General features: G+C 47.9%; 7 protein-coding genes across 7 annotated transcripts; 3 read left to right on the plus strand and 4 right to left on the minus strand.

Annotated features, from left to right (window-relative positions):
• Positions 1-521: 521 nt before the first annotated feature.
• Positions 522-5,682, plus strand: K444DRAFT_619553 (uncharacterized protein). The gene is made up of 5 exons (XM_024881537.1): positions 522-712; positions 781-1,197; positions 1,251-1,609; positions 1,656-1,786; positions 1,834-5,682. Exons 1-5 carry the CDS (start codon positions 710-712, stop codon positions 5,586-5,588), a joined length of 4,665 nt encoding a protein of 1,554 aa, XP_024729767.1. The 5' UTR covers positions 522-709; the 3' UTR covers positions 5,589-5,682.
• On the minus strand, positions 5,679-7,442 carry K444DRAFT_600175 (MFS general substrate transporter; the record flags this gene model as incomplete). Its single annotated transcript, XM_024878610.1, has 4 exons — positions 5,679-6,075; positions 6,128-6,190; positions 6,246-6,430; positions 6,485-7,442. 4 exons carry the CDS (start codon positions 7,440-7,442, stop codon positions 5,683-5,685), a joined length of 1,599 nt encoding a protein of 532 aa, XP_024729768.1. The 3' UTR covers positions 5,679-5,682.
• Positions 7,443-11,318: 3,876 nt separating this feature from the next.
• On the minus strand, positions 11,319-13,174 carry K444DRAFT_619555 (argininosuccinate lyase). The gene is made up of 3 exons (XM_024881538.1): positions 12,831-13,174; positions 11,841-12,725; positions 11,319-11,785 (listed from the first exon to the last, which is right to left on the minus strand). Exons 1-3 carry the CDS (start codon positions 13,102-13,104, stop codon positions 11,544-11,546), a joined length of 1,401 nt encoding a protein of 466 aa, XP_024729769.1. The 5' UTR covers positions 13,105-13,174; the 3' UTR covers positions 11,319-11,543.
• A 1,808-nt stretch (positions 13,175-14,982) lies between these two features.
• On the minus strand, positions 14,983-17,647 carry K444DRAFT_542248 (P-loop containing nucleoside triphosphate hydrolase protein; the record flags this gene model as incomplete). Its single annotated transcript, XM_024875867.1, has 6 exons — positions 14,983-15,233; positions 15,285-15,569; positions 15,629-15,832; positions 15,881-16,111; positions 16,167-16,467; positions 16,529-17,647. The coding sequence occupies 6 exons, from the start codon at positions 17,645-17,647 to the stop codon at positions 14,983-14,985; spliced, it is 2,391 nt and encodes a 796-aa protein (XP_024729770.1).
• A 1,997-nt stretch (positions 17,648-19,644) lies between these two features.
• On the plus strand, positions 19,645-21,359 carry K444DRAFT_619557 (uncharacterized protein). The gene is made up of 2 exons (XM_024881539.1): positions 19,645-19,743; positions 19,792-21,359. Exons 1-2 carry the CDS (start codon positions 19,699-19,701, stop codon positions 21,082-21,084), a joined length of 1,338 nt encoding a protein of 445 aa, XP_024729771.1. The 5' UTR covers positions 19,645-19,698; the 3' UTR covers positions 21,085-21,359.
• Positions 21,360-22,129: 770 nt separating this feature from the next.
• K444DRAFT_619558 (ARM repeat-containing protein) lies at positions 22,130-25,824 on the plus strand. Its single transcript, XM_024881540.1, has 2 exons — positions 22,130-24,935; positions 24,999-25,824. Exons 1-2 carry the CDS (start codon positions 22,214-22,216, stop codon positions 25,445-25,447), a joined length of 3,171 nt encoding a protein of 1,056 aa, XP_024729772.1. The 5' UTR covers positions 22,130-22,213; the 3' UTR covers positions 25,448-25,824.
• Positions 25,739-26,525, minus strand: K444DRAFT_193039 (uncharacterized protein). The gene has a single exon (XM_024870937.1). It carries the CDS (start codon positions 26,438-26,440, stop codon positions 26,030-26,032), a length of 411 nt encoding a protein of 136 aa, XP_024729773.1. The 5' UTR covers positions 26,441-26,525; the 3' UTR covers positions 25,739-26,029.
• Positions 26,526-26,901: the final 376 nt, after the last annotated feature.

Raw genomic sequence — 26,901 nt, forward strand, 5'->3', positions numbered from 1 at the left:
GTGATGTCCACCTGTGGAATCTCGGGGGCGATGAATTCTTTGGGAAGTTGGACCATTTTCAACGTTACTACAGCCTCCCGAAAGTCAACCGTTGCTGGGAGTAGAGTAGAGTAAGTAATTGAATTATTAAGATGAAGCGTGGGGAGAATTTGAGGAGTATCTCTTTAGCAGGTTCCCACGGTTACAAAGTTGGGGGCGAGGCTGTTAGGCCGCGCCCAAGAAACGGTAGGCTCGTGTCCCTTGGAGCCTGTCTTGTGCGACCCCAGAATTCGGTCACACCGCCCTACTTCTTGGGAAATAATTGGATGACAGGGTTTCAAGCTCTGCTTACCTCATGCTGCCCTATCTAGTTGGGGAACAATTGGACGAGAGTTGGTTTCAGGCTCGGTCTGGGTCACACCTGAAGACGACAGGCATAGAATGGAGCCCAGCAAACGGCCCCCCCCCCGAAGGCGCTTACACTAATAAAGGATCGGCCTACACGGGATGGGCCCTAGGTATGGGCTTTGCTTTTCTTCCAAGGGAAGTTTAAGCCCTTGGCCAGCGCATTCGTCCACCTGCATGGGCGCCAGTATGTAAACAAGCTTATTTCCTCTCGCGCCTATTTTGAGGTCAAACGGTGGGCTCTAACCTTGGACGCATGCCTCTTGTACTTTCTTGCCCCAACTCCCCAATTCCCCAATGCTCCGGACGAAGATGAAAGGCTAGTATGGTAAGTGACTTGTTCCTACTGTAGTCAACCTATGGGGTCACGAACTTTGGTTGACATCCAGTTTGTAGCAATCTCGGCCGCAATCTGACACCACCCGCGCCCTGGATGCGTCTTCCCTCCCGCTAGAAAAGCGGTTTCGGCCTTCGTGGGTGCGACGACACATTTACGGTACCTCGAGCGACAATAAAGGCCCACTTGGCCTTACACTACTGCACTCTGCGGCGGAACCACTGATAGACTTCGTTTTCGTTCACGGACTGGGAGGGGGTTCCATCAGAACATGGCGAAAAGGCGACGATCCAAGACTCTTTTGGCCTCAAGCATGGCTTCCTCTTGACCACGATTTCCGCAACGTCAACATACACAGCTTTGGTTATAATTCCGATTGGGCAGAGACGAAGGATTCTTTCCTGAATGTGCACGATTTTGGGAGGTCATTACTTGGAGCTTTGACAACGTCCCCACATTTAAGGAGGAATGGGCCAGTAGGTTTGAGGATGCCCTCGGCCGACCTTTTGACTGACTAACTGTACTCCAGACCCCAATCGTTTTGATTGGTCATTCTCTTGGTGGACTTGTTATCAAGCAAACATATATATTAGCCCGTCAAGATAGACCCCTAGCGGCTTTCGCCGAGCGTATGCGATGTCTCTTCTTCTTGGGCACCCCACATCGAGGCTCAGATTCGGCTCCCTTGCTCAACAATATTCTCAAGACGACTGGCGTACTTAGTTCTCGGCAATACATAGATGACCTGATGCGGAACTCACCATCCACACAAGTGATTAACGACACTTTCCGGAAATTCGATGGCGACCTTGATATATGGTCTTTCTACGAGACACTGAAGACAGGTCCATTCTTGATTGTGGACAGAGATTCTGCTACTTTGGGTAGGCATGTGAGAACCTCATGGCACGGCTTTCTAATTCAGAGTAGGAAGTAAGAGGGAGAAGGTAAACAAGCTTGACGCAAACCACCGAAATATTTGCAAATTTGAAGATCCCTCTGATCCAAATTACATCGTCCTCCGAGACTCCCTAAGTTCTGTGGTTGATGATCTCTTACGAGAAAGTGAGTGCATAACTACCCACACCGGAAGATTTACTGAAGAATGGCAGTAAAAATATCTAGGCACGAACAATATCGTACACAAATTAAAACACTGAAGACATTTCTTGGAGTCTCCGACAAACCCGAAGATGACTTCGCTAGACAAGAGGAAGGGCAGGTGGAAAGGTCTTGTACATGGTTGGAAGAGAGGGAGGAGTTTCAAGAATGGAGAGACGTTGAAGAAGACACCACGAGAAGCGCCGCAGAAAACCTCACACAGTACTATTGGCTCAGTGCCAACCCGGGGACCGGAAAGTCTGTGCTTGCAGCGCATGCTATCTCTCACCTACGGACCACCTTTGGGCTGGATTGTTGTTTCTATTTTCTACAATATGGGAACAAAACCAGGCAGACACTCAGCGGCATGCTTCGTTCAATCGCGCTTCAAATGGCCCTTCTGGGATCTGGAGTCCGGGATACCTTGTTGTCTCTTCAAGAAGACAATATCTGCTTCGACAAAGACGATGAGCGGGCAGTATGGCAAAAATTATTTATCGGTGGGATCTTTCAGACAGAACTTTACCGTCCGCAATACTGGGTGATCGACGCACTGGATGAATGTACCAACTACGCCCAACTATTTCCGCTTCTTACAAAAATTGAAAGCTACTTTCCTCTTAGGGTTTTCTTCACTAGCCGTGTTCATTCAGATATTCAGCATCAATTTTCCCGCCTCGGCCCCAGAGTCATAGAAGCTCATATTTCAGAGAAGAATATTCTGTCGGATGTTGAACTCTACTTAAAGAGCCGGATGGATGTACTCCCAGTAGAATCAAAAGCAGAGCGGGAAGAACTTATCGGGGAAATTATGGGCAAGTCTCAGGGCTGTTTTCTGTGGGTCAAGTTGGTTCTTCAAGAGCTTGGAAATGTCTTCTGCGACAAGAATATCAGATTGGTAATGGATGATATACCGGGGAAGATGGGGCCGTTCTACGAACGCACGGTAAAGCTAATCAGTCAGAATGTCAATATCCGGGAAAAGGAGCTTACCAAAGCCATCTTGGTCTGGACTGTCTGCAGTACCCGTCCCCTTCATATCGAAGAATTGCAAGAGGCAATAGAATTGGATATCGGTTCCAAAGTCCGCAACATGAGAAAGTCTATTCAAGACTTGTGTGGCCAACTTATTTCTGTCGATGGCAACAACACAGTACATACGATTCACCAGACTGCACGGGACTTCCTTCTTAAGGACAAGACCACTGAATTTGCTATTGACAGCGCTCTCAGCCACGAGAGACTTGCCACAGCCTGTTTAAAATACCTTTCTTCAAGAGAGATGCGGTGGCCCCGTAATAAGAGACTCCTCACGAGGGATAGAAAGGTATCGAGATCCTGCTTTGCCGACTATGCGTGTAGGAGTTTCTCAGAGCATGTTTTTGCTGCTAGCTCTGAGGCTGATGACTTGCTGAGGATGCTTGAAAAATTTCTCGGAACCAATGTTCTGAGCTGGGTCGAGCATGTGGCCTTCACGGGAAGCTTATACTTCATCACTAGGACAGCAAAGAACCTCAAAGCCTACCTTGACCGACGGGTGAAGTATCGAGCGCCGTTAGGAAGCACCTTCCAAAATGTTTCTGCATGGACTACAGACCTTATTCGACTTGTGGCAAAATTTGGAGTCGGTCTCGTTGATACTCCAAGTTCTGTATATTTTCTCATACCTCCTCTCTGCCCCATCAATTCCGCTATATATAAAGGGTTCGGCCAGATGGCAGATGGCCTAAGCTTTACTGGGACCACCAACGTCGACTGGGAGGACTGCATATCATGCATCGAATACAAGAATGGCCGAGCGATGGACCTGTCATCCGGACAAAATACTTTCGCCATTGGCATGAGTTCAGGCATGGTCTATCTCTACAATCAACTAAGCTGCCAAGAAGTACTTGTTGTCAACCATGATGAGCCAATCCGACTTGTTGAACTTGACAAGCTTGGGAAGTATCTCTTGACCTCCGGGGCTACCATTCTGAGCCTCTGGGACCTCACCGGAGGTGTGATGTGGACTACGACAATGCCTTCGCCCTGCCTTGCTTTATGTTTCTCCGACGACCGGATTTATGGTATTACAACTACCAATGAAGTAGTTTTGTGGAACATGGCAGATGGATCCGTGGACAATAGACACCGATATCAGTACCAGGAGGAAGAGGATCGACACTTCCTTGTTGAGGAGAGAGCTCCTCTCGCAGCTGCTTTCTCCCCTGACATGGCGCTGATGGCACTTCTGTATCGTGGTGCGCCGACAGCAATCTGGAGCCTTGAAACCCGATCTTTTGTCGGATACTGCTACGAAAATGCGGCCGAGCGTGACGCCGGCGGGAGCGGAGCATTTTCGCCTCTGAGTGCTCTATTCCATCCCAACCCTGGTGTCGAACTGATAGTCATAATATACCAAGACGGAGGGCTTGCATTATATGACTCCTGGTCGCAACAGCGACTCAAGCTAGTTGAAGCGGATGCCTCACATCTAGCTTCCGCCCCCAATGGACGAACTCTAGCTACAGGCGACTTCCACGGTACTCTAAAGATATGGGACTTTGAGACATTAGCACTTCTTTATCGGATTAATTGCCATGAGTTCGACATCAAAACTCTTGTTTTCAGTGGAGATGGCGCAAGGATTGTGGATATCCGGGATTCAAGATCCAAAGTTTGGGAACCTGAGGTCCTGATAAGGAAGACAATCGAGGAAGACCATTTGAGCCTTAGCGATGATTTTAATGCTCCCGCAACCACGATAGACTCCAAAGACATCGATAAGATCGTCAACATCACAGCAATGGCGCCCCATCCTTCAGAGTGCCTCATCATCGTGGGGAAGCGGAACGGGATTGTATCGGCTTACAGCACCACAACTGGGAAGGAAGTCTCGACCCTGTATTCTCATGGCAAGGGTCTTCTTATTGACCACATTATTTGCGGTGACCATGTCATTGCCAGTGCCGACTCAGAAAGGATTGTCAAGCTGTGGTCTTTGGTTGATGATGGAGCAGGAAAGTTTGTTGCAAAGAAGCGACTGTTGAAAGTTCAGACCAGTAGTTTTGTACGCCAGTTGCTACTGAGTCCGGACGGTCAAAGTCTACTGATATCTACTATCCAGGCTGATTATTTCGTCTCCACAACGACCGGAGAACTTGTCAATACACGAAAATCACGACGGACGGGTCCTTGGAGATGGGTGTGCGAATCAGATCCGAATGCAACTCGTCTGCTCCTCGTTACTGAATGTGATCTCCAAATTTACGACTGGAGAAAGTTCTCACAAGTTCCACTGAGCAATTTTCTATTGGAAGACGCATTGAATAATGATGCGAGAAATATTGTCATCAAATCAGCTTCTGAAGATAGTATGGGCAGATATCTCGTCCTGGATCTGCAAACTTCTGTGCGGAGCAACCTACTCATTCTCAATACCCCAACTTTTGACGAGCTCGAGGATACCGTACATATAGATTCCACGTTCAATCAAGTTATCAAACGAGTTCAATTCTTTGTCGGCGTTCAGGGGACGAAGATGTTTTTCATTGACCTCGAATCTTGGTTTTGTTCCTTGGACGCGAAAACTTTTACAGGACAGGAATATGCTCGGCATTTCTTTGTGCCAAGCGATCTTTTGGGTGGAAATTTAGGCATGCTTTCCGCAGCCACGAGCAGAGGAGAAGTTGTATTCTGCAAAGATGGGGAATTGGCGATCGTGAAGAATGGTCTGACATTTCATAATACAGTGATGCTCTCGGATGGCGATAGAAAGATTTAGAGTTGAGGTCAAGAAGAAGCTGATATATGCAAAGTTCCCGCTTCACAAAATCCAATAACAAAGATCATGATAATAATGTAATGATCCATTCTCCTCATCTTGGTAAAAATTTGCTCTCCGATAACGCAAGACCTTCAGGAGTGGCTTTCATGAGCCCCAAGTCTGCTGTTTTGGTTCCATTGTGATCGCAAAGACTTTTTGCTCCAGAGCTTTGTATGCCTAGCCGAGGACTATGTTCTTGATTACCCATCTGTCTGGTAGTACGCCAAGCCATGCCTTTTCTCCGAATGAGGCAAATGGCACACAAGCTGCAAAATCCAAAGGCACATCCCAGAATGGTAAAAGTCCATCCAGGACCAACTGCATGAAGTAACGGCTCGATTGATGCCACACCACAGCCTGCAAGAGCACACCTCGTTATGTTACCCGCTGCGCCTGCTCTACTAGGTTGCTCCGGATGCGTGTCAATAAGTAGGGTATTGTAGGTCTAGTAACCATTAGCAATTAGATACTCCTTGATGCAGTCAGCTCCTGCTTATCTGAATTAAACAAGATACTAGGCAGCCTTGTAAAAAGGTTACTATAAGAGGGATAGATATATGCTGCTATAGCATCAGATACGTTTGCAGACGACGGCTTCCAAGTTCGAAAGCTTACAACCCTTGCACGAATCGCCCATCCGTAGCCAACGATACAGACTGCCAGACACGATACCAGGACGCATGAGCTCTTAGATCGTGCCTTTTCGATTGGGAAGCTAATTCGGTCGCCCCTTTGTGTTTCGTTGACCGTGTTGTTGATGGACTTTGCCGTTTTGTGGTAGTTATAGTCCATTAGTTTGCCTACTTCATATTAGATCTTTTATATATTATGATTAGGATGAAACATAAACATACCATTCATATATCCTCCAATTACAACCCCCGTGCCACTGGCAATAAAGGAGTACCCGATTTGTGCCTCATCCAAATCATAAACGTCGACAAAGATGCCTGGTAAGGACGCTTGAATGCAAAAGAAGACCATGTAAGCCATTGCGCTTATGGACAATACGAGCGATGTATCTTTGTAGAATACCAGACGGATAGACTTGAGCGGATTCGGCAACCATTTTCTCCTCTGTAAGGACCGTTTTCGATCATGATAACATTGCTCTCCACCAACTGTCTGTGTTTCACTTTTGACAGGGAGATAGCTGAGTAGAGTCCTATTCAAAGGACCAACTTCCAAATTGCCACTGCCAACAATATTCCGTGCGGTCTCTGGGAAGAACGTCAACAACACAAAAAGGAAAATGCCGCCGAGGATTGCCAAAAGCCAGAAAATCCATCGCCAGCCAACAGTGTCCGCTAGTACCCCACCAAGCAACGGCCCTATAATGATTCCAATATTCGTTGCAACCAAGGCTGGACCTAGCATTTTCCCCCTCTCAGCTGGCGGTGCTACGTCTGCAACAACTGCATAGCTAATTGCAGTTGCAGCCGATGATCCTGCACTCTGCAATATTCTCAACGCCAACAACGCTGCATACGAACTCTGCAGGGCAAGCCCGATATTCGCAACCACAAAAAGAGTGAATGTGAGTATATACGTCGGCCGTCGGCCGATGGTGTCCGCAAGGTCGCCAAAGATGGTTGGCGCAATGCCTTGGAAGATCAGGTAGACGGTAACAGTAAGGTTTATCATTTGCGGGGTGGTGTTCATGGCTTTCTCAAGCGCTGGGAGACATGCTATATAAATGTTTGCGCAGAATGGCGAGAAGAACATCGATAGTCCAATCATCAATATCAAGAGGCGTTTCTGACGAGCTGTGAAGACAGTATAAGGCACAATACTTGATGGCGGGTCGGCCATGGTAAGTTTTGTGATGGATAAAGTAGTGTCAGTGTCGACTGTCGTAGAATTATTTATCTTTGGCGGCCTGCATGTCTTGGACATGGGGTTTGCGCGACATTTTGTCAGGTTTAAAATCGGTTGATCGTCTATGATTGCTAACCTTCGGCAGCCAGCAGAGCCTATATATAAATAAGCTAGAGAATTTTGCAACGTGCTTATAGTTATAATAGAATTACTTATAAGAAAATAATATTCTAATAATAGCTTTTATTAACTAGAGTTTTAAAATTTAAATTTAAGCACTATAAATACTTATAACTTATGAGTTCTCGGTTTAAATATAGGTACTCGGTTACTAAATTTCTAGACTTTCTTAAGGCTACCTTTAATAAACTATATAATATTAACTTTTAATTTCTTTAATTTAATGAATAATTATTAATTACTACTTTATAAAAAGTTTATATTTAAATAGCCCTTAATTAGTCCTATAACAAAATAATGAAAGTATTAAATTATATATATTTTTTTTATAAATTAAATTAAATTTAAAGAGAAAGCTAAGTTTTTGTTATTCCTATCCCAGCGCCTCCACTTTACGAGCCGGTGGGCAGTAGTCTGTGCGTTCAGGCCTGTTTTCAGGCATTTTCAGGCTTCACAAATTCGCTTATAGGCCTTGGAAAACTAAAGTCTCCTTAAACACTTAAAAGTTATAAGATAACAAAAAATAGTCACGACTTCATATTTAGCATTAGAGAAGTAAAGTAACTAAAGCATAATTTGATTAATTAATTTTTAAAGATTTGATCAGTTGAAAATTTTATTTATTAGTAAAATGCCCTGAGCGTACAGACTACTGTCGGGAGGCTCGTTACGAGCCTGCTGACATAAGTCCGTGTTTTTAGCGATGTTTTCAGGCATCACAAAACCAAAGTCGCCCACTTCACTTCACAATTTCTTTACAACTACAGATTAAATCTTCGCATAATTCAAGCGCACGCAATGAAAAAGTATAGAGTGAGTTTAGAAGGCCTTTAAACTTAATTCTAGGTATAAAATGAAAGCCTCCAAAATAGTTATGGGGCTCATTTCTTAGCGAAATGCCCTAAAAACACGGACTTATGTCTGCAGGCTCGTTAGGTTACTCGTTAGTCTGGCCCATAATCGACACCCAGGAGCGTGTCGTTTTACATTTTCCCAGCTAAAGGGGCTTCGTGGTGCGCAGGCCGATTGAACCCATGAGTATGAATAGGTATCTCACCTATTAGCGGCCCCGCCAACGTTTGGGTGTTATACTGACTTTCAGGCTGCACGAGGTTGCCTGCTGTGGCCATCTTTGGGCCCAAGATATTTAAAAAGGCATCAGGCGGGACAGCCCGACCACAAGGTTTAATGAAAGGATTTGATTTTCTAGCCTTATTAGTCGCCAATAATTTGTTCTAGATTGAAGTGCCTTGATTGCCTGTGGGCAAGGGAACTTCGACGAGGCTAGGCACGCCAAGTACGCTTCCAATGCCAAATTTGTCTGTCCTGGCCAGGTGTCGGAGTTTGACCCAACGATTGGTAATTTTCATTCCCTTGTGTGACCCACTAAGAAACCAGTGGGCGATTGAGAGTGAGAGGTGTTGCTTTCAGCCTCCAGAGACATCATCATGGTTTGGCGACACTCTGGTGGGCGGGTTAGCCCCGTGGCTGTCCAACGCGTCGCAGCCTCTAAGTTTCATAAGTTCGTTAGTGGCAAAGATTTTGTCTCTAATGCACGCCACAGGTCAACCAACGCCCCAGTTTACTATCTATTGGGAGGGACTGCCCACCTTCAAAAATGATATGAGTCGGATGGTCTGACAAATGCAGCAAGGTTGCAGAGAGAGCGACTGGTAACCATATGAACTGGCGGGTTCGGTGTGTTAAGTGCCTGCATGACACCTTTGAGAAGAACTTGCCTACCCCAACGCTTCCAATCCCCAGCTTCCTCTTCATCAACCCTCCCCCTTGCATTCTCGCCTACCTATTCTCGCTCAATTATTTTCTGTTTTCTGGCTCTTACTGGGTCATTGTCGTCGTACAACATGCCTTATCCTTCACTTTTTGGCCATTCTGTGTGAGCTTATTTTGCGATATTCTTGAATAGAATAGCAGGTGTGCCACACTTAACGGTCAAGAGTATATGATACTGTTTTCGTGGCTGTAGTTGTGTGACCATCTCTTCTTTCTATATATTCTCTAGTTCTTCCCCAATTTCCATGCCAGAATTCAACCCAGACTCAATTTTTCCCTAGCTTTCTTTTCTAACTATAATCTTACCTTCACACGCCTCGTATTTTTAATTGCGCTCTGCGTGTGTGCATTGCGGTAAAAAAGAATCCGTAGAACCCTCCTCCCCTAATATTAAAAAAAATGGGAATGGGAATGGGTATGTATTGCTAGCGCAATCTTTTAAACATTGGTATTATCATGTTTGACGCTTTCATAGCTGCGAGAAACCCGCGAACACCAATCATGAACCCCCCGAATGAATGTACACCGCCAGGAGCTCCGAAGCCAGCCCGATTTAAGCCCAAACAATCAACATCAAGGGCGGTAACGACTAAGACACAAGATGGGTCTTCATCTGCTGTAGAGGATCTAGTGAATGACATTGATGGCTTGGGAATAAGCGGGATCGGCGATCACTTAGTAGATGTAGGATCTTTCCCTTTGCTTTTAATTAATAATCAGAAAACTGATATTTTAATAGATAGGATCCATATCCTTTGCGAAAAAATCTGTAGGAAACATGAATCTCTTTGAATAGATTTGGAATACATTAGGTTCATGGAGGTGGAGTTCACGTTGCTGCGAAATAGGTTGCAGTTTAGTTACTTCGATATGGCAGAGCAGGACTCAAATCCATAATCCGATAGACTATTGCTTGAAATATTTCTAATGATTCGAAATGACGTTAGTTGAGCTGCTTAGGCTGTGGAGGTTACTTACACTGTCGCTGGAATTCAAATTTCGCTGACGAAGCACCTTCCCAACCCGCTATCGCTTGCATTACCTACGAGTACTCATAAGATAATCCGGACAGCATTTTGTACAGTACATCTACTCTCGCTCTAGAGCCACCTCCTACTGCATTTCGATCTCGACTCCTGAAGCGCGCGGTTACACTTAGTAGTTTTACAGAGCCACGATAGAGAACCAAGAAAAGCAAGACAGCTAAATCTTGACAACATCACGTCAATAATGAGCCCCATATAGCAGACAAGAATGATAACATATCTGACCAAGAGGTCAGCCCCAAAGGCGAATCTAATCATTCGCCCGCAAGGTGTTAGAAATGCTGTTCTCCTGTTTCCTAAGGCCTGCGTCAAAGGAAACTCAAAAGGCCAGGGAAAATCAACACAAGATCCTTCATGAGATGGTAACAGTAATCAGTGCGAAGGGTCACGTTTCCCAAAAAGCTGCTGGAAACCTTCATCGTCGAACCAGTCTTGCCGTCCGTAGAGCCGGTGGGTTCAAAGAATTCGAACCGGGCCGAGCTACTCAGAAAGCCGCGGATGACCAGCACTCAGGAGGGGTCCAGATACATACGAAGCCGCTGGATGGTCCGGGCTAACAAAAGGTCCAGCTACCAAATCAGCTATGGGCCAGGAAATTCGCGATGCTAAATTCGAAGCCCTAAGAAAACATGTTCAGCATCAGAAGATATTAGACAAAGATAAGATCCGGAAGGCACCGTTCGCAGAGCATTTAACAAGCTACAACAGGGCATGCATTAGGGACTTTCTCCTAAAACAAGCTTACTGGTATGACAAGAACAAGTGTCCTAGTGGTCTGAGGTACTATGGGGATGGTGGTCCAAAGCCGACATTGAGACTTGGAAGGCAGATGTTCAAGAAGATATCCTTACGCGGGTACCATAAAATAAATTAAGAACAGACAGGTATCTCGAGGAATTCAGAGCTAGAGCAGCAGCGACGGCGACTGCAAGTACAGAGCGACAGTGTCACAAATGACGATAAACCTGTCAGACGACGAAAGCCACGTTAAACCTATCGCGCGATGTCATATAAGGACGGATTCCGCGATATCAATGAACTTCTCCTCGCTGAACCTCACGAAGGATCCTTCTCTCTAACTCCATGTCTTCTTCAGTGCTTCCAGCTGTTCCAAGACTGCAGAGCGACTAGTCCCGCCTGTAGCATACTTCAACTCCACAGAGCGCTCGTAGTCGAACACACTTAGCACGTCGTCGCCAAACCTCTTGTCAATACCTTGAAACTGCTCAATAGTGAGTTCGTTCATCCCTTTTGCCTCATGTTCGGCAAGTGCGACCATCTTGCCCGCCAAGTGGTGCGTCTCACGGAATGGTACACCTGCGCAAATATCAGCAAGAGAGTTACAAAAGTTCCAACGTATAGCACAGCTTACCTTTCCTGACTAGATACTCAGCAAGATCCGTTGCCAACATGTCTGGGCTTAGTGCAGCACGCATTTTATCTGGATAAACCGTAGCTGTGGCCAGCGACCTCGCCGCAATCTGGAGACTGTCCTTCAAGGTCTTGACAGTATCTAACATCGGCTGCACGCTCTCCTGCAGGTCCTTGTTATACGTGGATGGGATACCTTTGATGGTCATCATCAGGCCGGCCATTGACCCGAATATTCTCCCGGACTTGCCACGCAGGAGCTCAAGGGAGTCGCTGTTCTTCTTCTGTGGCATCAAAGAGCTACCAGTTGTATAAGCGTCTGCCAGCTTCACGTAACCGAATTCCAACGAGCTGTATATGATAAGGTCCTCCGACCAGCGCGATAGGTGACTGCTGATACTAGAGGCACATTGTAGCGCCTCGACAACGAAATCTCGGTCACCGACTGCGGACATGCTATTCATGATGAGACCCTCGAAGCCTAGTTCTTTTGCCATCTGCACCCTATCAATGCCAAAGGCATTACCAGCAACGGCACCGCTACCAAGAGGGAGTTTGTTGATGTTCTTTCTCGTGAACCGCAGGCGCTCGAGATCGGATTGGAATGCCGTGGCATAGCTGAGAAGCCAGTGGCTCCATCGGATAGGTTGTGCCCTTTGAAGATGCGTGTAGCTTGGCATGATGTAGTCAATATCCTGCTCAGCACGTTGAGTAATGGCCTTGAGGAAATCGACAAGGTACTCCTCAATCAGATTCAGCTCATCACGGAGCCACATGCGCATGTCGGTCGATACTTGGTCGTTGCGGCTGCGGCCTGTATGTAGCTTTCCTGCAATCTTTGTTCCGATCACTTCGCCGAGGCGGCGTTCGTTCGCAGTATGGATGTCTGTTCCCTTAGTAGCTGATCTCTAAAAAGGAAGTTTGGTACAATCAAACCCCGCTTGGTGTCCCAGCGGAAGTATAAATGGCATCTGTACCAAAGTTTGCTTACCTTCATCTCCGGGTGCTGGCGCGAACTTGCCCTCCTCCCACTCCTGGAGAATTTCCCGCAGACCTCGCTCAATAATCTCGAATTCTTCTTTCGTAAGGATACCTGTCTTGACGTTGGCCCTGGCGTACGCTATTGAGCCTTTAATGTCCTGGGCGTAGAAAACGCGATCGATTGATAGACTCTCATTGTACTGGTCCATCAAAGGGTCCGTGGCACCCGTAAATCTGCCGCCCCATAATCGAATTGGCTGGTCATTTTTGGGTAGCTGGGCCATGGTGACGATCTGGGGTAGGTCGAAAGATGAAGATTAGCTCAAAACCAACATAAAATTGAGGTCGCGTTCGCGAGCGGGGGGAATTATGCGGGGCAGAAATTTTTTTATTTTTATGTGGGGCAAGATGATCGGCGCCAGCCGCTGATTAGCCGCCTTGGCCCGCTCCCCTCCTTTCGGAGAGAAGTTCTTCCCTTCCGACTACTTTCTTCTTTCCTCTATACAGACTTCACATCCTGTCTCTCTTAAGGAGACAAGAGACAATACTCTACACTCTTTAGGAGATCTCTACTTCCTGGCGTTCCCTTATTTATGTGTTCTATATCGCTATTAGGAGGACGCGGCTACTCGCTATCTATCCCTTCACATTATCGTACTAAAGCGATAGCAGGATTATGACTAAGCACGGCAGCGTACAGCACCAGCAGTAGATAGTGAGAGCCGAGCAACCTGAGCAGACGTCTCTCTAAACTGAGTCGAGGGACTGAGTCCTGTCTAAGCACCTTGAGCACCTCTAAATCAGACTGCCCACGATTATGTGGAACGCACCTTCGGCCCCTTACGTGCCATGGCTATAGTTTCCTGTCTAATTTCCCCAGATGACCGTTTCTGCGCCCTTAAAAATTGTTATAAATAGAGTAAACTATTTTTAGATTCGGAGTACTACAATTACGACTATATCGGTTTAAAGGGTTGCACCTTAGAGTAGTTGCGTGTATAGTAGAGATTAATTCAGCACATATCCGCGTTCGGAACTGATAGCTGATGATTCGATTAACTCCAAGCCACTTGAATGACAAGATGAAATGAATCAACTCCGGGGAGGGACGTTACTCATTCCTTCAAAGATTGATCTGGGATTTTCGCGTCGAGAGGAACTTACCCTTAAACTTCTTAATGTGTATGTCTTGCTTTTTGTTGCGCTGTCTCATTTTTCAGTGCACCCAGTGAGTGTGCGAAGAAGAAAAAATCACATTAATTGTGACGGCTGGCGTCACATGGGTGCTACAGGTTGGTTTCAGCTAAGGTTCCAAGCTATGGTTCAAACTAAGCTCGGATTCCAAAGCTCGGCATTTCAGTGGTCTTGGCCATACCTACTTATCCACTGCCACACCTCACTCTCTCTTCTCTCCTTAGCTTTAGATTCTGTAGGACATTGGAATCATTGATCTTTGCGCCTCGTTCCATCGCTTTGTTCCTGCCGTCACAAATCCGTCCAATTTCTATAAGCTAGTAAGTCAGCTGGATCACGCTCAAGGGGATCCCTTCAGGCTCCCTCGAGAATTGGTTACAGTTTCTATATTGTCTACATATAGAATTTTGTAAATCCTTTTGCCTGCAATACAGCCGCCTCTTTGAGTTTATGAAGATATCATGAAGGTATATGTGGCGGCTCCGCTGGGACGGCCCCAGTCATGTGTAGAGGCCCAGAGGCTGCCCCCACTTCTCACGTGAGCCGTATACCTTGTATATAGCCCTAATCTCTCACACTCTTATCTTATCTCCTTAGCTTTGGATTATCAGTAACTGGGTTTATTAAGCTTCACTCAAAACCTCTGGTTCTCCTTCGCTTCGTGCAGTCACAGGGCTGATTTTGAAAGAGCTTAATGCTAATCTCGTATACTTATTCCTCGAATTTCTCTCGAGACTAGGCATTTCTCTATTCTATAATACTCTATACTTACTTTAGACTTGAACTTAATATTTACTAGATTAGTATTACTATATTACTAGTTACTTTAATTAAAAGTCCCTAAATTTTATAAATAATACTTCCATATTATTTTAAAATTCCTTGCACTTTTAGCTTCGTGATTTTATATAACATCATTAAATTACGTTTTTATCTAAGATCTCGATCCTAGCCTATAGGAGTAATATTTAACTCCTCGTCTCGTCGGTAGTAGTCTGTTTCCCGAATTTATCATCCCGAAGTCCTAGTCTATACGCCAAATCTGCATCCTTGACACCTTCATGTGTCGACGTAATGTAATCCTTGAACGCACTAGACATGCTGACGATTTGGCTTAAATGCTTCTCCTTGATCTCTGGGATGGAATCTTCAACAGAAGCACCCTTCTCTCTGGCCATCTTGGAATCGTAAATGGCAAGAGCAACGGCCGTTTGAAAAGCTACGATTCGCGAATCAGCCATAGACAGATACTAACAGGTGGTAAACGTACCATTGCGGATTTCGCGGCCATTCCATTCCAGCGTCTTGACTTCCTTATTCTTCTTGACGTACTCCTTCGCATCGTACTCATAGATGATCTCTGGTCCGCCGTGCTTGTGGTCTTCCTTGAGTTTGCGAAAGAGGTTATCCCATATCTGCCCCCGCGCTGAGTCGTCGAGGCGCTCGTAACCAATCGATACGTGGATGCGAGACATGAATGCTTCGTCAAACTGGCCTACACGGTTGGTGGTTAAAAACAAGATGCCTTGAAAGTACTCGAGTGCGCGCAAAAAGACTCCATGGAAGGACTTTTGTTAGCAGCTTTCTTTTCGCATCTGAAGTGAGTGATCTTACTCGATACGATACTGTTGCGTTTGAGATCGTTGACTGAGCGCCGCTCGAGATAGACGTCAGCCTCGTCGAGCAATACAATGGCGTCCCAGCTGTTGGCGTCTTTGAAAAATCGGAGAAGATTCTTCTCGAGTTTAACGGGATCGTCTCCTAGATCAGCCGCAGTGATGCTTAACAGTGGCCTTTTTGTATACTCCGCGACAGACTCTGAAGTAAGATCAGTATTTCCTTTGAATTATTGGTCGCTATCCATACCAGCTGTGAGCGTCTTCCCGGTTCCAGGGGGCCCGTGTAAGAGGAAGATTTGGCCTTCCCCTTTTCCGTGGATGAAATCAGCGCTGAAGAGCTCAGCTTGGCCGCTGCTGTCCGCGTAGGTCTTGACGATCGCTTTAATTGTGTCCTTATTTGTTTCGGGTCGCATGACGAGTTGATCGATTGCATTTTCCACCATCCTGGGGTTGTCCAGACCGCTGACATCGAGGAGATCTAACACAGGTCAGGATGCTTCTGCTCCGATGAATTAGATGTTAGGCGAACTCACCGTACGCGCGATCTTTGAAGATAAATCCAAACATGTGAGACATGCATAGCAAGTACTGATGCTCCGAAAGATTCTCAGTCTCCTTTGGATCGATGGCGTCATAGTCGCCGAACGTCACGGATATGCAGTTGTCCTTCACGGTATCGAAATTTATGCAACTACTACATTCGCAGCGAGGGGTCCTAGCTTTTTCGCCAATGTCAGTATCATCATCACCTAAATCCCAATTGAATAATGACTCGAACTCGCTCCCATCCCACGGCTGAGACTCGTGCTCAACAACCACTCGGGTACGGTTGTACTGAGAAGGGGATTAGTACCGCGATCAAGTGGCTACATACTGAGCATGAATAGTTGCTCACCTTCCTCCAGCCTGGCTTTAGCCCTACGCCGGTGTATTCCAGGAACGCGGGTGATTTGGCAAATCGAAACACCTTTTTCCCACGTTCAATAAGCTGCTTTCGCCGCACGCCGTCGTCCATCTTATCTTTGAATCTGGTTGGGAACAACGGTAGTGAGATTATGTCCCGCTCATTGTCAAATACCGGCACGTCGATGACTTCGGATTTCCGTTTGACGACTTTTCCATCATATTTCAAATTCCACACCCTAATGGAGTAGTTCTGAGCTCTGACTGACCCCACCCCCAGCCCTCCAAAGAAGTGTTCAACGCCGCCCAATACCTCTTCGACTACGTACGCGTTCAGCTGTCCATTTCGACGGACATAAACGTCAGACCCAGGCTTCAGCAGCAGCCAAAATCCTGCGAATGTTGTAGTGGGTACTTTCTTAGCCCATTTGGCTTCCAACTCCTTAATCTGAATATTAGGCTCCCGGTCGAGGTACTTGAGTAGTAGGTCAATATGACGGTTACATTCTTCGTTGTACGCCAGCGTGTGATTCGATCTCAGTCCAGTGGTGTCGTTTCTGTAGTCGGACAGCTCTTGTTTATGGTAGAATAGGTCCCCATAGGGGTGTGGAAACACCCCTTCTTTCAGCTGATCAACGTTGTCTCCAGACAGCGTTTCGGATGAGTATTTAATGATCGCCCGCAGCGCGTTGAGCAGAAACGGCGAGTGGATGTACAGACGCGTCCTACCGATGCGGTCTCCGACCTCTAATTTCGGCCCGCGATTTGGGGTGGGTTTTTGCCGACTGTTGTTGATCTGATAGAACGTTATAGATATCTTCTCCTCAAGCACAGGAAGTGTTCGGGCTTTGCTGTCTGATGTCTCTAGGACCACAGAATTGTCAGAGGACGTGCTGTACAGGAATGCCGAGCGTCCATAGGGATCCTTCTCGTGGTAGTCGATCGTGTACTTGATTTTCACTGCATACTTGCCCTCAGAGTCTTTTTTACCCCCCTCAGATTCATCTCGGTACGTATTAGAAACATCGCCAGAATCGGCAGATGAATCCGTGTGGGAATCAGTCTGAGACTGAAGGCGGATTGTGACTGTCCATCCTGGCTCAACCAACATTTCCCAGAGGGGGGGTATAATAACTATATTTGTATCGTCGATCCGAAGTTCGTACTTGCCCTCATCAATCTCCTTCTCTTCTTTGTTGTCTTTATAGGAAAACTTGATAAGGTATTCCATGCCCTACGACAAGTTAGCAGTCACATATGCAAGGACGGCGATTAACGCACCTTCCATGTCTTACAAACAGCCCAGGGCAGCATGTACTGCTTTCCGCCATAGTGTTTCAAAGATATGAAGTTTTTCTTGTTGGCCACCGGCGTTTTGGCTGGTAGTTCTTCCTGAGCTGGGGCCTTGGCGTCCTCTTTTAGTGCATCACCGACCGTAGCCGCGACGGGATCACTCGTAAACTCGGAAGGAGCTTTCTCGACCGGAACAACAAGTCCGGCTTTGGTTATGGTGATCTGAATCTCAGATTCGCTAGCCGCTGCTGGGCTGGCTTTGGGAACATCAGACAAACTCGGTTCTTTTGGAGCGTCCCGGTCCAAACGTACCTATCTCTGCTTTTTCAATCTTTTCTGCTTCTGGGTCCGCATCACCGTTCGGCGGGCTATTGCTTTCGAGGCATTCGGTCTTGGCGGGAGTCGCCTCAGTGGATGGTGTATCCATCGTAGATGTATCGGATGTTTCGTTCGAGGGCACGGGGTTGTCGGCTACAGATTGCTTTGCTTCCTGATCGAAAGCCATTATTGATGGTATGAGCAAGAGTCGAGCGTTCCTTCGTTACAAGGGTCGGCAAAGAGAGGCAATTAGAACATTTGCCCCACAAGAGACAACACCTGAGCAAAACGCGATCTCAGGCACTTCTCTAGCTAGCTCAAATTGGCCGGCTCAGATTCAAAAAGAGGAAGAGCAGGAAGGCTGCGAGATATATGAGATTTACAAACCCCTGTAAACCCCGTTGCTATGAGCAGGCTGAAAATGAGCGCAGCCATGCAACCCTAGAAACCTAACAAAATGCGGAAGAGGCATCATAGCGAAGGGTCGTACAATTCTGCGAGCTATGAATCAGAATCGGTGGTCAAATTCGCAGGTGCATCCGGCTAAAACCAACAGTGCTGCAAAGACTTTTGCTTTTGGGACAGTGCCCCTATAGTCCGACAGTCATTGGCCGCCTGCGGCTCTGCGAGACCTCTCTTCTGACCAATAATTGCACCAACATTGTCCACCTACCCTGGCGCTTCCCCACCACTCGAGCAATATGGCACACGGCCATGCGGTGTAACCCAAACTTACGCCCCGTTTAGGAGGGCTCGTTCAGCTGCGCGCCCCAAATATCCATATGCATCGTTTCAAATGCTGCGTATTTGGCGCCTGGCTCCGCAGTCCAGTGCCGTCCCATACCGAGTAGAGGATTATGGCCTACTACGTAAAGAGCCACCAACGCACCTCCCAATACACCTTCCACTAAATAGCAACCCCAAAATGGCGAGTCCGCAACCGCAGCCTGACGATCTCGAGGCTGAGGTGGTTGAGGGCCAGATCATTATTCGCCGGTTCACGGATGAGCTCACAGGGGCCAATGAACTGGAGCGGTCGACCAAGGCTGCACAAGCTGAGATAGAAGAAGAAGAAAAAACGGAGGAGCAGAGGCGAATGAAGCTGCTCTACGAAAGCCCAGCAAATAGTAGCGCTTCGTAAGACTAGACCCTATCAATTTGTAGCTAATATCTGAGAGAGTTGGCTAGACCGCGAGACTTTGACGTCGCGGAAATCGCAAGGCTGGAGCTGCAGAAGATAGTTGATAAGTTCATCGAAGATGAGAAACCATCGGTACTTCAACGCATGGGGATCTCACACAAGTCGGCGAAGACAAAGGCGAAGGAGATGCTCCAGGATTTCGCGCAACATGATGTGAACGAGCTTAAAGCCTCCGTCGATAATTTAGAGGAGGAGTGGAAGAAAAGCAATGGGGCTGTAAGCCGAGCCCCGGGTACTAGAGCTATCCTACTCCTCTGACATTATTCATCCAGGTATACAGTGCTTTTAAGAATCTGTGCAGAACTCTCGATGACCACAAGAGCATCTTTGCGATATTTCCGTCGCAGAATATGTACACCTCGGTTTTATGCGGGAGCCTTTCTTGCCTCGTGAAGGTGTGTCTTCCAGGTGCAGGTATAGGAGAAGACGACTGATCAACTCAGGCAGCTAAGAATCATCGCGACATCGCTGAGACACTGTCCAAATCCATCGCTCGGATTTCAGAGAAGGTCACGAGATCCTCCAAGCTCATCCTTGTTTTCAAGACCCCGAGGGTAAGGCAAAAGCTCGCAGACATCTATGCCCTCATGTTCCAGTTTTATCACAACGCCATGCAGTGGTACTTGCAGTCGAAGCTCACCAAAGCATTCTGCGCCTTCGACGAAAATCTGAAGAAGGGGTTTGACGATACGACGAACGAACTTGAGGACAACATCCGCGAATTGTATTACGAGGCCGCGATCGGCACCCATGCCAGGCTGGCCATGGTGATGGGCGATGTTGCGTCTCTGAAGGGGGAACGGCGCCGCCAGCGACCAAACTACCCGGCACAGGATACCGCCGCCGGGCAGCGGATGCTCATCCTCATGGCAGAGAGCTGGAGGGACAACAAATCTCCCATACAGGCCCGCCTCGAATTCGCCCAGCCCGGTCTCCCGACAACCGTCTCCGCATCCCGCATCCAAGGCCTGACCGCGGCCGGCATAACACGCGCTCAAGCCCGCGCTCACGGCCCCGCCCTCGAGCCTTTCATCGTCGGCGACGAAGGGCCAGCCCAGTTCGGCGCGGGCCGCTTTTGGGTTGCCGAGGACGAGGTGCTGCCCAAGTTACGAGCATGGATGGTCGAGGACGCGGCGCCGCGAACGCTGTGGGTGGAGAGCCCTCGCGACGCAGCTGGGACGACAAGTGCACGAGCAGCAGCGCTGGCCGTGGTTGCGGCGGCGTGGCAGGCGGAGGCGCCGCTGATTTCACACTTCTGCCAGCGGCCGCAGCGAGATGAGGTGCGGGCGGGCATGAGCATTGAGCAGGTCGGGTTGGTGGGCGTGGTGTACAGCTTGCTTTCTCAGCTGTTGCAGTTTAGCGGGGCGGAGGATCAGTTGGATATCAGTGAAGAAAGCCTCGTGGCATTGGACGGCGGAAAGGCGTCGTGGGGCGCGAGTCTGAAGGCCCTGCGGGCGCTGCTGGACCGCACGCCTGTGTTGATGTACTGCGTGATTGACGGACTAAATGATCTTGAGTGGGAGGATGGCGGGGATTGGTGTCGGCAGTTTTTGGATGTCTTGCTTGCGCGTCAGCGACAAGCCGGTACGGTGTTCAATCTTCTCCTTACGACGGCCGGGCAGTCACGGGTGCTGGCGTCGTCTATAGATTTGAAGAATAGACATCTTGCGACGAAGGGAGCAAGGGAGTTAGCAAGAGTGGGGAGGAGGATTGAGTTATCGAGTAAGAGAGGATAAGCGTTCTTGAGTCATGATGATATGGGGAACAGGCAGGATTGGGACCGGTCTGCTGGGTGAATTGAGGAAAGAAAGGACAAGGAAAGGCATTGTAGGTCGGATTGAGATATGTTGTCTATGAGGGTCTCTTTCGGTGACTGCGCCAACTTTTGGAGGACAACACGCAGGATCGTAACCTTGGTCCTTTCCTTCATATACGTGCGATAGAGTGATGAATCCATAGTGGTCGATAATTGAGATACGGCCAAATTTCGTGAATGGATAGCGCCTATTATGACCCGTTACTACTCAAGAAATTCTCCATTTCATAAGGTATAATATGCGTTAAGAACGGGTAATATTGGGCAAAAAATATTGTGATGTTGTGAGACGAGATGGAAAGGGAAGTTACGATACGGTGAAAATAGGGGTTTGGAGCACTTTCCCTGGTTACCCTACAGTCACGTGAAATAAGGGGGGTAAAATTAGTAACATGTAAGCAAATTCGGGGTAGGGGAAGTAGTTAAGTAGGGTCTAGTGGAAGGAAGGCTTAAAAGAGCAAAGATTTGGGAGCAGGCGCGAGGGCACATTCTCCATGGAAAGAGCCAGGGCCACGCCACGAAAACGGATGAGGAACTTAATTGCGGAGAGCTTCAGTCATGACAGAACTTTACAAACAGAGTTGAAAGGGGCGGAATAATGGATTGCCCAACCTGCGTGATTTCCTTGATGCTCGCAGGTTTCGCCGTCGTCCGCAAGGTAATGTACTGTTGCAAGGGATGAACTTGGAGGGGTTTAACAGAACCAACTGTGGTTCTTGTAAGTTAAAAAGATGAAGATTATAACAGATGCCTGTAGAGCAGCAAGCAAGAACCAAACAAATTGAATCCGAGATGTGTCGGGTTAAATATAATATTCTCGCATGTGAAAAAAGAGGAACGTGATGACAAGATGGACGTCGTTGCTTTCTTTCTTCTTATCGAATCGCTTCTAGTCAGCCCGCGTTGCTGGGTCAACACTACGCGTCAGTAAACCTTGACCGGCGATCAGGAACAACGAACTTCTCAACGACTTCACGACCACGACCATCACGCCTTGAACGACAGCTCACGAAGCAGCATACGATACGATACAAACTGAAACATTCAAGATGCCCGGACGAGTCTCAACCGCCCGATCGTCGCGGTCCTCCGCCGCGGTCTCCCACAAATCCTCCGTCCAAACACTGAACTCGCGCGCATCAACAGCATCAAGAATCTCCTCCCCCTACGTCGAAACTCCCGAAGAAACGCCAGAAAATGAACTACGAACGCAAGTGTCTTCCATGTTCCGCGATGCGCAACGAACAACCGCTTCCCACCGAAAACTGGTGATCAATCTGCGGAAGATCCAGGAAGCATGTTGTTATGAGCCCACGAGCAAGAAAAAGAACAAGACTGGCGCGGAAGATTTCGATGAGGAGCAGTTTACTTACGAATTTACGAGATGCGTGTTGAGAGTTATGCCGGTAAAGAAGAGTGAGAGTGTGGGCGAACGCGCGATTCGGTTTATTGGGTTGTTTCTAAGACATGCGAATGAGAAGGATAATGAGCTTATTCCGGAAGCTGATCAGGAAGCGGGTATTATGGTTGAGACGCCGAGCACACGACTTACCTCACATCTGATGGCTGCGATTCTACCTCTTCTTACGGCAAAGGAGAAATTTGTTCGGTATCGATCAACACAACTGATCTCCCATGTTATCAATTCTTTGGAAGCTATCGATGATGATCTTTTCCAACTATTGCGACATGGTCTACTCAAGAGAATTCACGATAAGGAGGCGATGGTTCGAGTACAGGCGGTGTTGGGACTAGGACGACTTGCTGGTAACGAAGCTGATGGAGAGGCTGAGGACAGCGATGATGACGATTCCGGAGCTGGCTTGCTCGAGAAACTGTTAGATGTCTTACAAAACGACCCAAGTGCCGATGTCCGAAGGTCTTTGCTGGTTAATCTTCCAATCTTACCCAACACTCTACCATTTTTGTTAGAGCGAGCCCGGGACCAGGACCCTGCCACTCGACGAGCTCTTTACTCCCGACTTTTGCCAGCTCTCGGAGATTTCAGACATCTGTCTTTGTCTATGCGAGAGAAACTCCTTCGATGGGGTCTCAGAGACAGAGATGAAAACGTCCGCAAGGCAGCTGGAAAGCTCTTCCGAGAACGCTGGATCGAGGATTGTGCTGGAACTGCTGAAGCTGAAGACGGTCAAGAAGGCGAAGCTGCGGCTGGAGAAGCCAAGCCACCAAGTTTCGACGGCTTACTCGAACTTCTGGAGCGTATCGATGTTGTCAACTCCGGTGTCGAGAATGGAGTTGCTTTGGAAGCAATGAAGGGTTTTTGGGAAGGCCGCCCGGATTACAGAGACGCTGTTACGTTTGACGACAACTTTTGGGATACTTTGACTGCTGAGGCAGTGTTCATGGCACGAAGTTTCAATGATTTCTGCCTGAATGAAGGCAACGGCAAATTCGAGGCATTGATTGAAGAGAAGATGCCCGAGGTTACAAAGCTGGCATTCTATCTTCTGCGCTATATTACTGTTTTAGTCGAGGCCTTGAAGCGGGTTGCCGCTCAAGAGCCAAGTGAGGACGAAGAGGAGGAAGAAACAGTTGAGCAAGAATTTATCGTCGAACAGCTCCTTCACATCGCCCGGACTCTGGATTATTCTGATGAGGTTGGACGAAGGAAAATGTTTGCTCTTCTGCGTCAATCACTTTCTATTCCCGATCTCCCAGAAGAGGTTACCAAGCTCACAGTTGAAGTTCTCCGAGGCATTTGCGCTTCCGATGCAGCTGGAGAACGGGAATTCTGCAGCGTTGTTCTCGAAGCCGTCGCTGACGTCCACGACACTATCATGGATGAAGCAGCCTCTGTTAACGAGGACGAGAGCTTCCACTCGGCAAAGTCTGTGGTTAGCTCAGATGGAAGCCCTTCAAAGTCTCAGAAGACCGAGGAAGAGGACCAAGACAAGGCCATTCGAGAGATCATGGTCAACATGAAATGTCTACACATCGTCCAATGTATGCTCGAGAATGTGGAAGGGAATCTTCAACAGAACGCTAACCTGGTTGCGATGTTGAACAACCTGGTTGTTCCAGCAGTCCGAAGTCACGAAGCTCCCGTTCGAGAACGTGGTCTCCTGTGTCTGGGTCTTTGCTCTTTGCTCGACAAATCATTGGCCGAAGAGAATTTAACCCTCTTCATGCATTTCTTCAGCAAAGGGCATTCAGCTCTCCAGATCACCGCCCTACAAATCCTCACGGACATCCTCAATCAACACGGCGCCCAGACCCTTGAAACCAACCCAGCCCTCCTGAAAGTCTACCTCAAAGCTCTGAAATCCGGCAGCAAGACCCCAGAAGTCCAAGCCGCAGCCACCGTCGCCATCGCCAAGCTGATGCTCGGACGAGTTATCTCCGACTCTTCCCCGGTAATCGAGGACCTGCTCAGAACCCTCGTGGTCCTGTACTTCGACCCCAGCACAGCCCACAACCAAGGCGTGCGGCAAACTCTCTCCTACTTCCTCCCCGTCTACAGCTTCAGCCGGAAAGAAAACCAAGACCGGATGCGCAAAGTAGCTCTCGATGCCCTACACAAACTCTTCGAGGTACAAGAAACGCTCGACGATGAGGGAGATGCTGCGGTGGAGATGGTAGGCATCAGCACCATCGGCGCTCACCTAATCGATTGGACGGATCCAAGGAAATGCTACGTACCAGGAAACCAACTCACGCTCGGTGATGAAGGGTCCAAGAAAGCTGTAAACGGAGACGTGCACCTCGAGTTCGCTCGTGATCTTCTTGAACGATTAGGATCAAGCATTAGCAGTATGTCCCTCCCTCTTCCCTTCACCCACCCTCGTCTGATTCTACTGCTAATGGTTGAAACAGGAGAAGAGAAAAAGCTCCTCGCCCCTCTCCTCCAAAAACTGCACGTCTCACCAGCCTCAACCCATTCCCTCCTCCGCGAAATCTACGCCGAAGTCTCAGACGCCATCAACTCGAAACTCGTCGCCGACGCCACGGGCCGTAATGCTTTATTCAAGATCCACGTCTCTCTGGGCAAGATCGTGAACTCTTTGAAAGAGAAAGAAGACGACAGCAACGATTTGAGGGAGAGTATGCGGAGTAGTGTCAATAGTCAAAAGAGTAGGGAGAGTGTGGCTCCTTCTGTTGTAGGCGAGGAAGAGGATGGTGCGGATAAGACGGTATTGGGGAAGGTGAAGGAGGGAGAGGTGGAAGAGGAGGACGAGGATGAAGGGACGGTGATTGGTGGGCGGAGGGACTCGCTTGTTAGTGAGCTGTTGAGTGATGGGGATGTGGAGATGTCTGGGCTTTGAGTTGAGGCTGAGTTGGGTTCATGAATTATGTTGATATTGGTTTCGGAAGGGCCAGGTTGCGGGGTTTTTTATTTTGTTAGTTTGGTCCCTAATGAATGCAATGAAATACCTTCCTTCAGCCCAGAACTACAATTCGTCGTGGATTTTTTAGCATCGAAGGAGTGAATTTGGACGACTGATTGGTGCTAGGGCTGAATATTGTGAGGAATGAAAAAGAGGCATGTGGAGATGGGTTCGAGTGGGAAGCGAATCATGAAAATCAAGGTGTACCAGAAGTAGCATCATTCTCGCCATTCCAGCGTGCTCGCTGAAAGGATGAATTGCTTTAAGTTGCTCTTTATCTGGACGCCGAGTGCTCAACACGACCTCCCCAAACAGAGCTGATAGGGTATGTCTTCAAGGTAAAGCTGGTCACGATCCTAAAGTTGTTTCCCTGCTTAATTTGATCAGTTCAATTTCCTCCCTTATCTTTAATTTGTACGTCTTACTCCCTTCAGTACATGCCATAGATCTGGATGCTGCGTAGCAGTTGCCTTCTAAATCGTAATATTTCCGAGAACGACCTCACACTCGAGAATATTGTCACATACAAAGCCCATTTGAGAAGGGAAGAATGGCATTCCGCCTGTACCACAGCCAGCATCCGTCCGTCAAACACGAGACAATCGCGACCACGCCCAGGCTCATCAGCGTAAGTAATATGTTCGGATTCTCACTTACCTCGAAGTAAAAAGTCGCCAACGCCAATCCAATCCATAACACCTCCAGGAACACAAGATTCAAAATTTGCAAAGCTCGATAGACATAGCCCCATCGTGCCCCGGGGCCAAGTTTGGCGACCTTGTCTTCTCCTTGTGTATGGACCTGAATTCCATTCATGTGTCCCAAGTCGACGGTAACGCCATCTTGAATATTGCTGACTCCAGGCCAATGCATGATTCCCACCACTGAGAATGGCGAGTTGCACTCATCGTTCGCGTGGATTTTGACCATTTCCGAGATGTCGGAAGAGGTTGGTAGGAGCGACACCGCAGGTAGGTTTCATCATCTGGGCCTGGTGCAGGCTAGCAGCACAAGCAACAGCCAATGAAGCTCTATCGCTGCTTTCGACGAAATCCTCCTGTCTTCAGCGATCTGTATTGAAGTGGTGACGATGAATGATCTAGTTCTGATGAACCAAAGCGCGTATGTGAGGTTGCGAGACCAAAAAGATTGTGATCATTGTTGATTGTACGACACGAGGGAAGGACGTTGGGTGGCGAAGTCGGGAATGTGAGGGGAATATGCAATTAGAGAAGATGCGGTCAAGATAGGGCCGAAATAGCTGAGGTGACGGTCTGGGAAGGCGCACTGCCCCCTCGTTCTTTCCTTTCTGGATCGGGGAACTGAACAACCACTTGGCGGGGACGTTGTTTCGAGAATCAATGATGATGTCGGATGATATTGGAAACATC

This window comes from Hyaloscypha bicolor (genome assembly GCF_002865645.1).
Source record: "Hyaloscypha bicolor E unplaced genomic scaffold K444scaffold_165, whole genome shotgun sequence".
Lineage (NCBI taxonomy): Eukaryota > Fungi > Ascomycota > Leotiomycetes > Helotiales > Hyaloscyphaceae > Hyaloscypha > Hyaloscypha bicolor.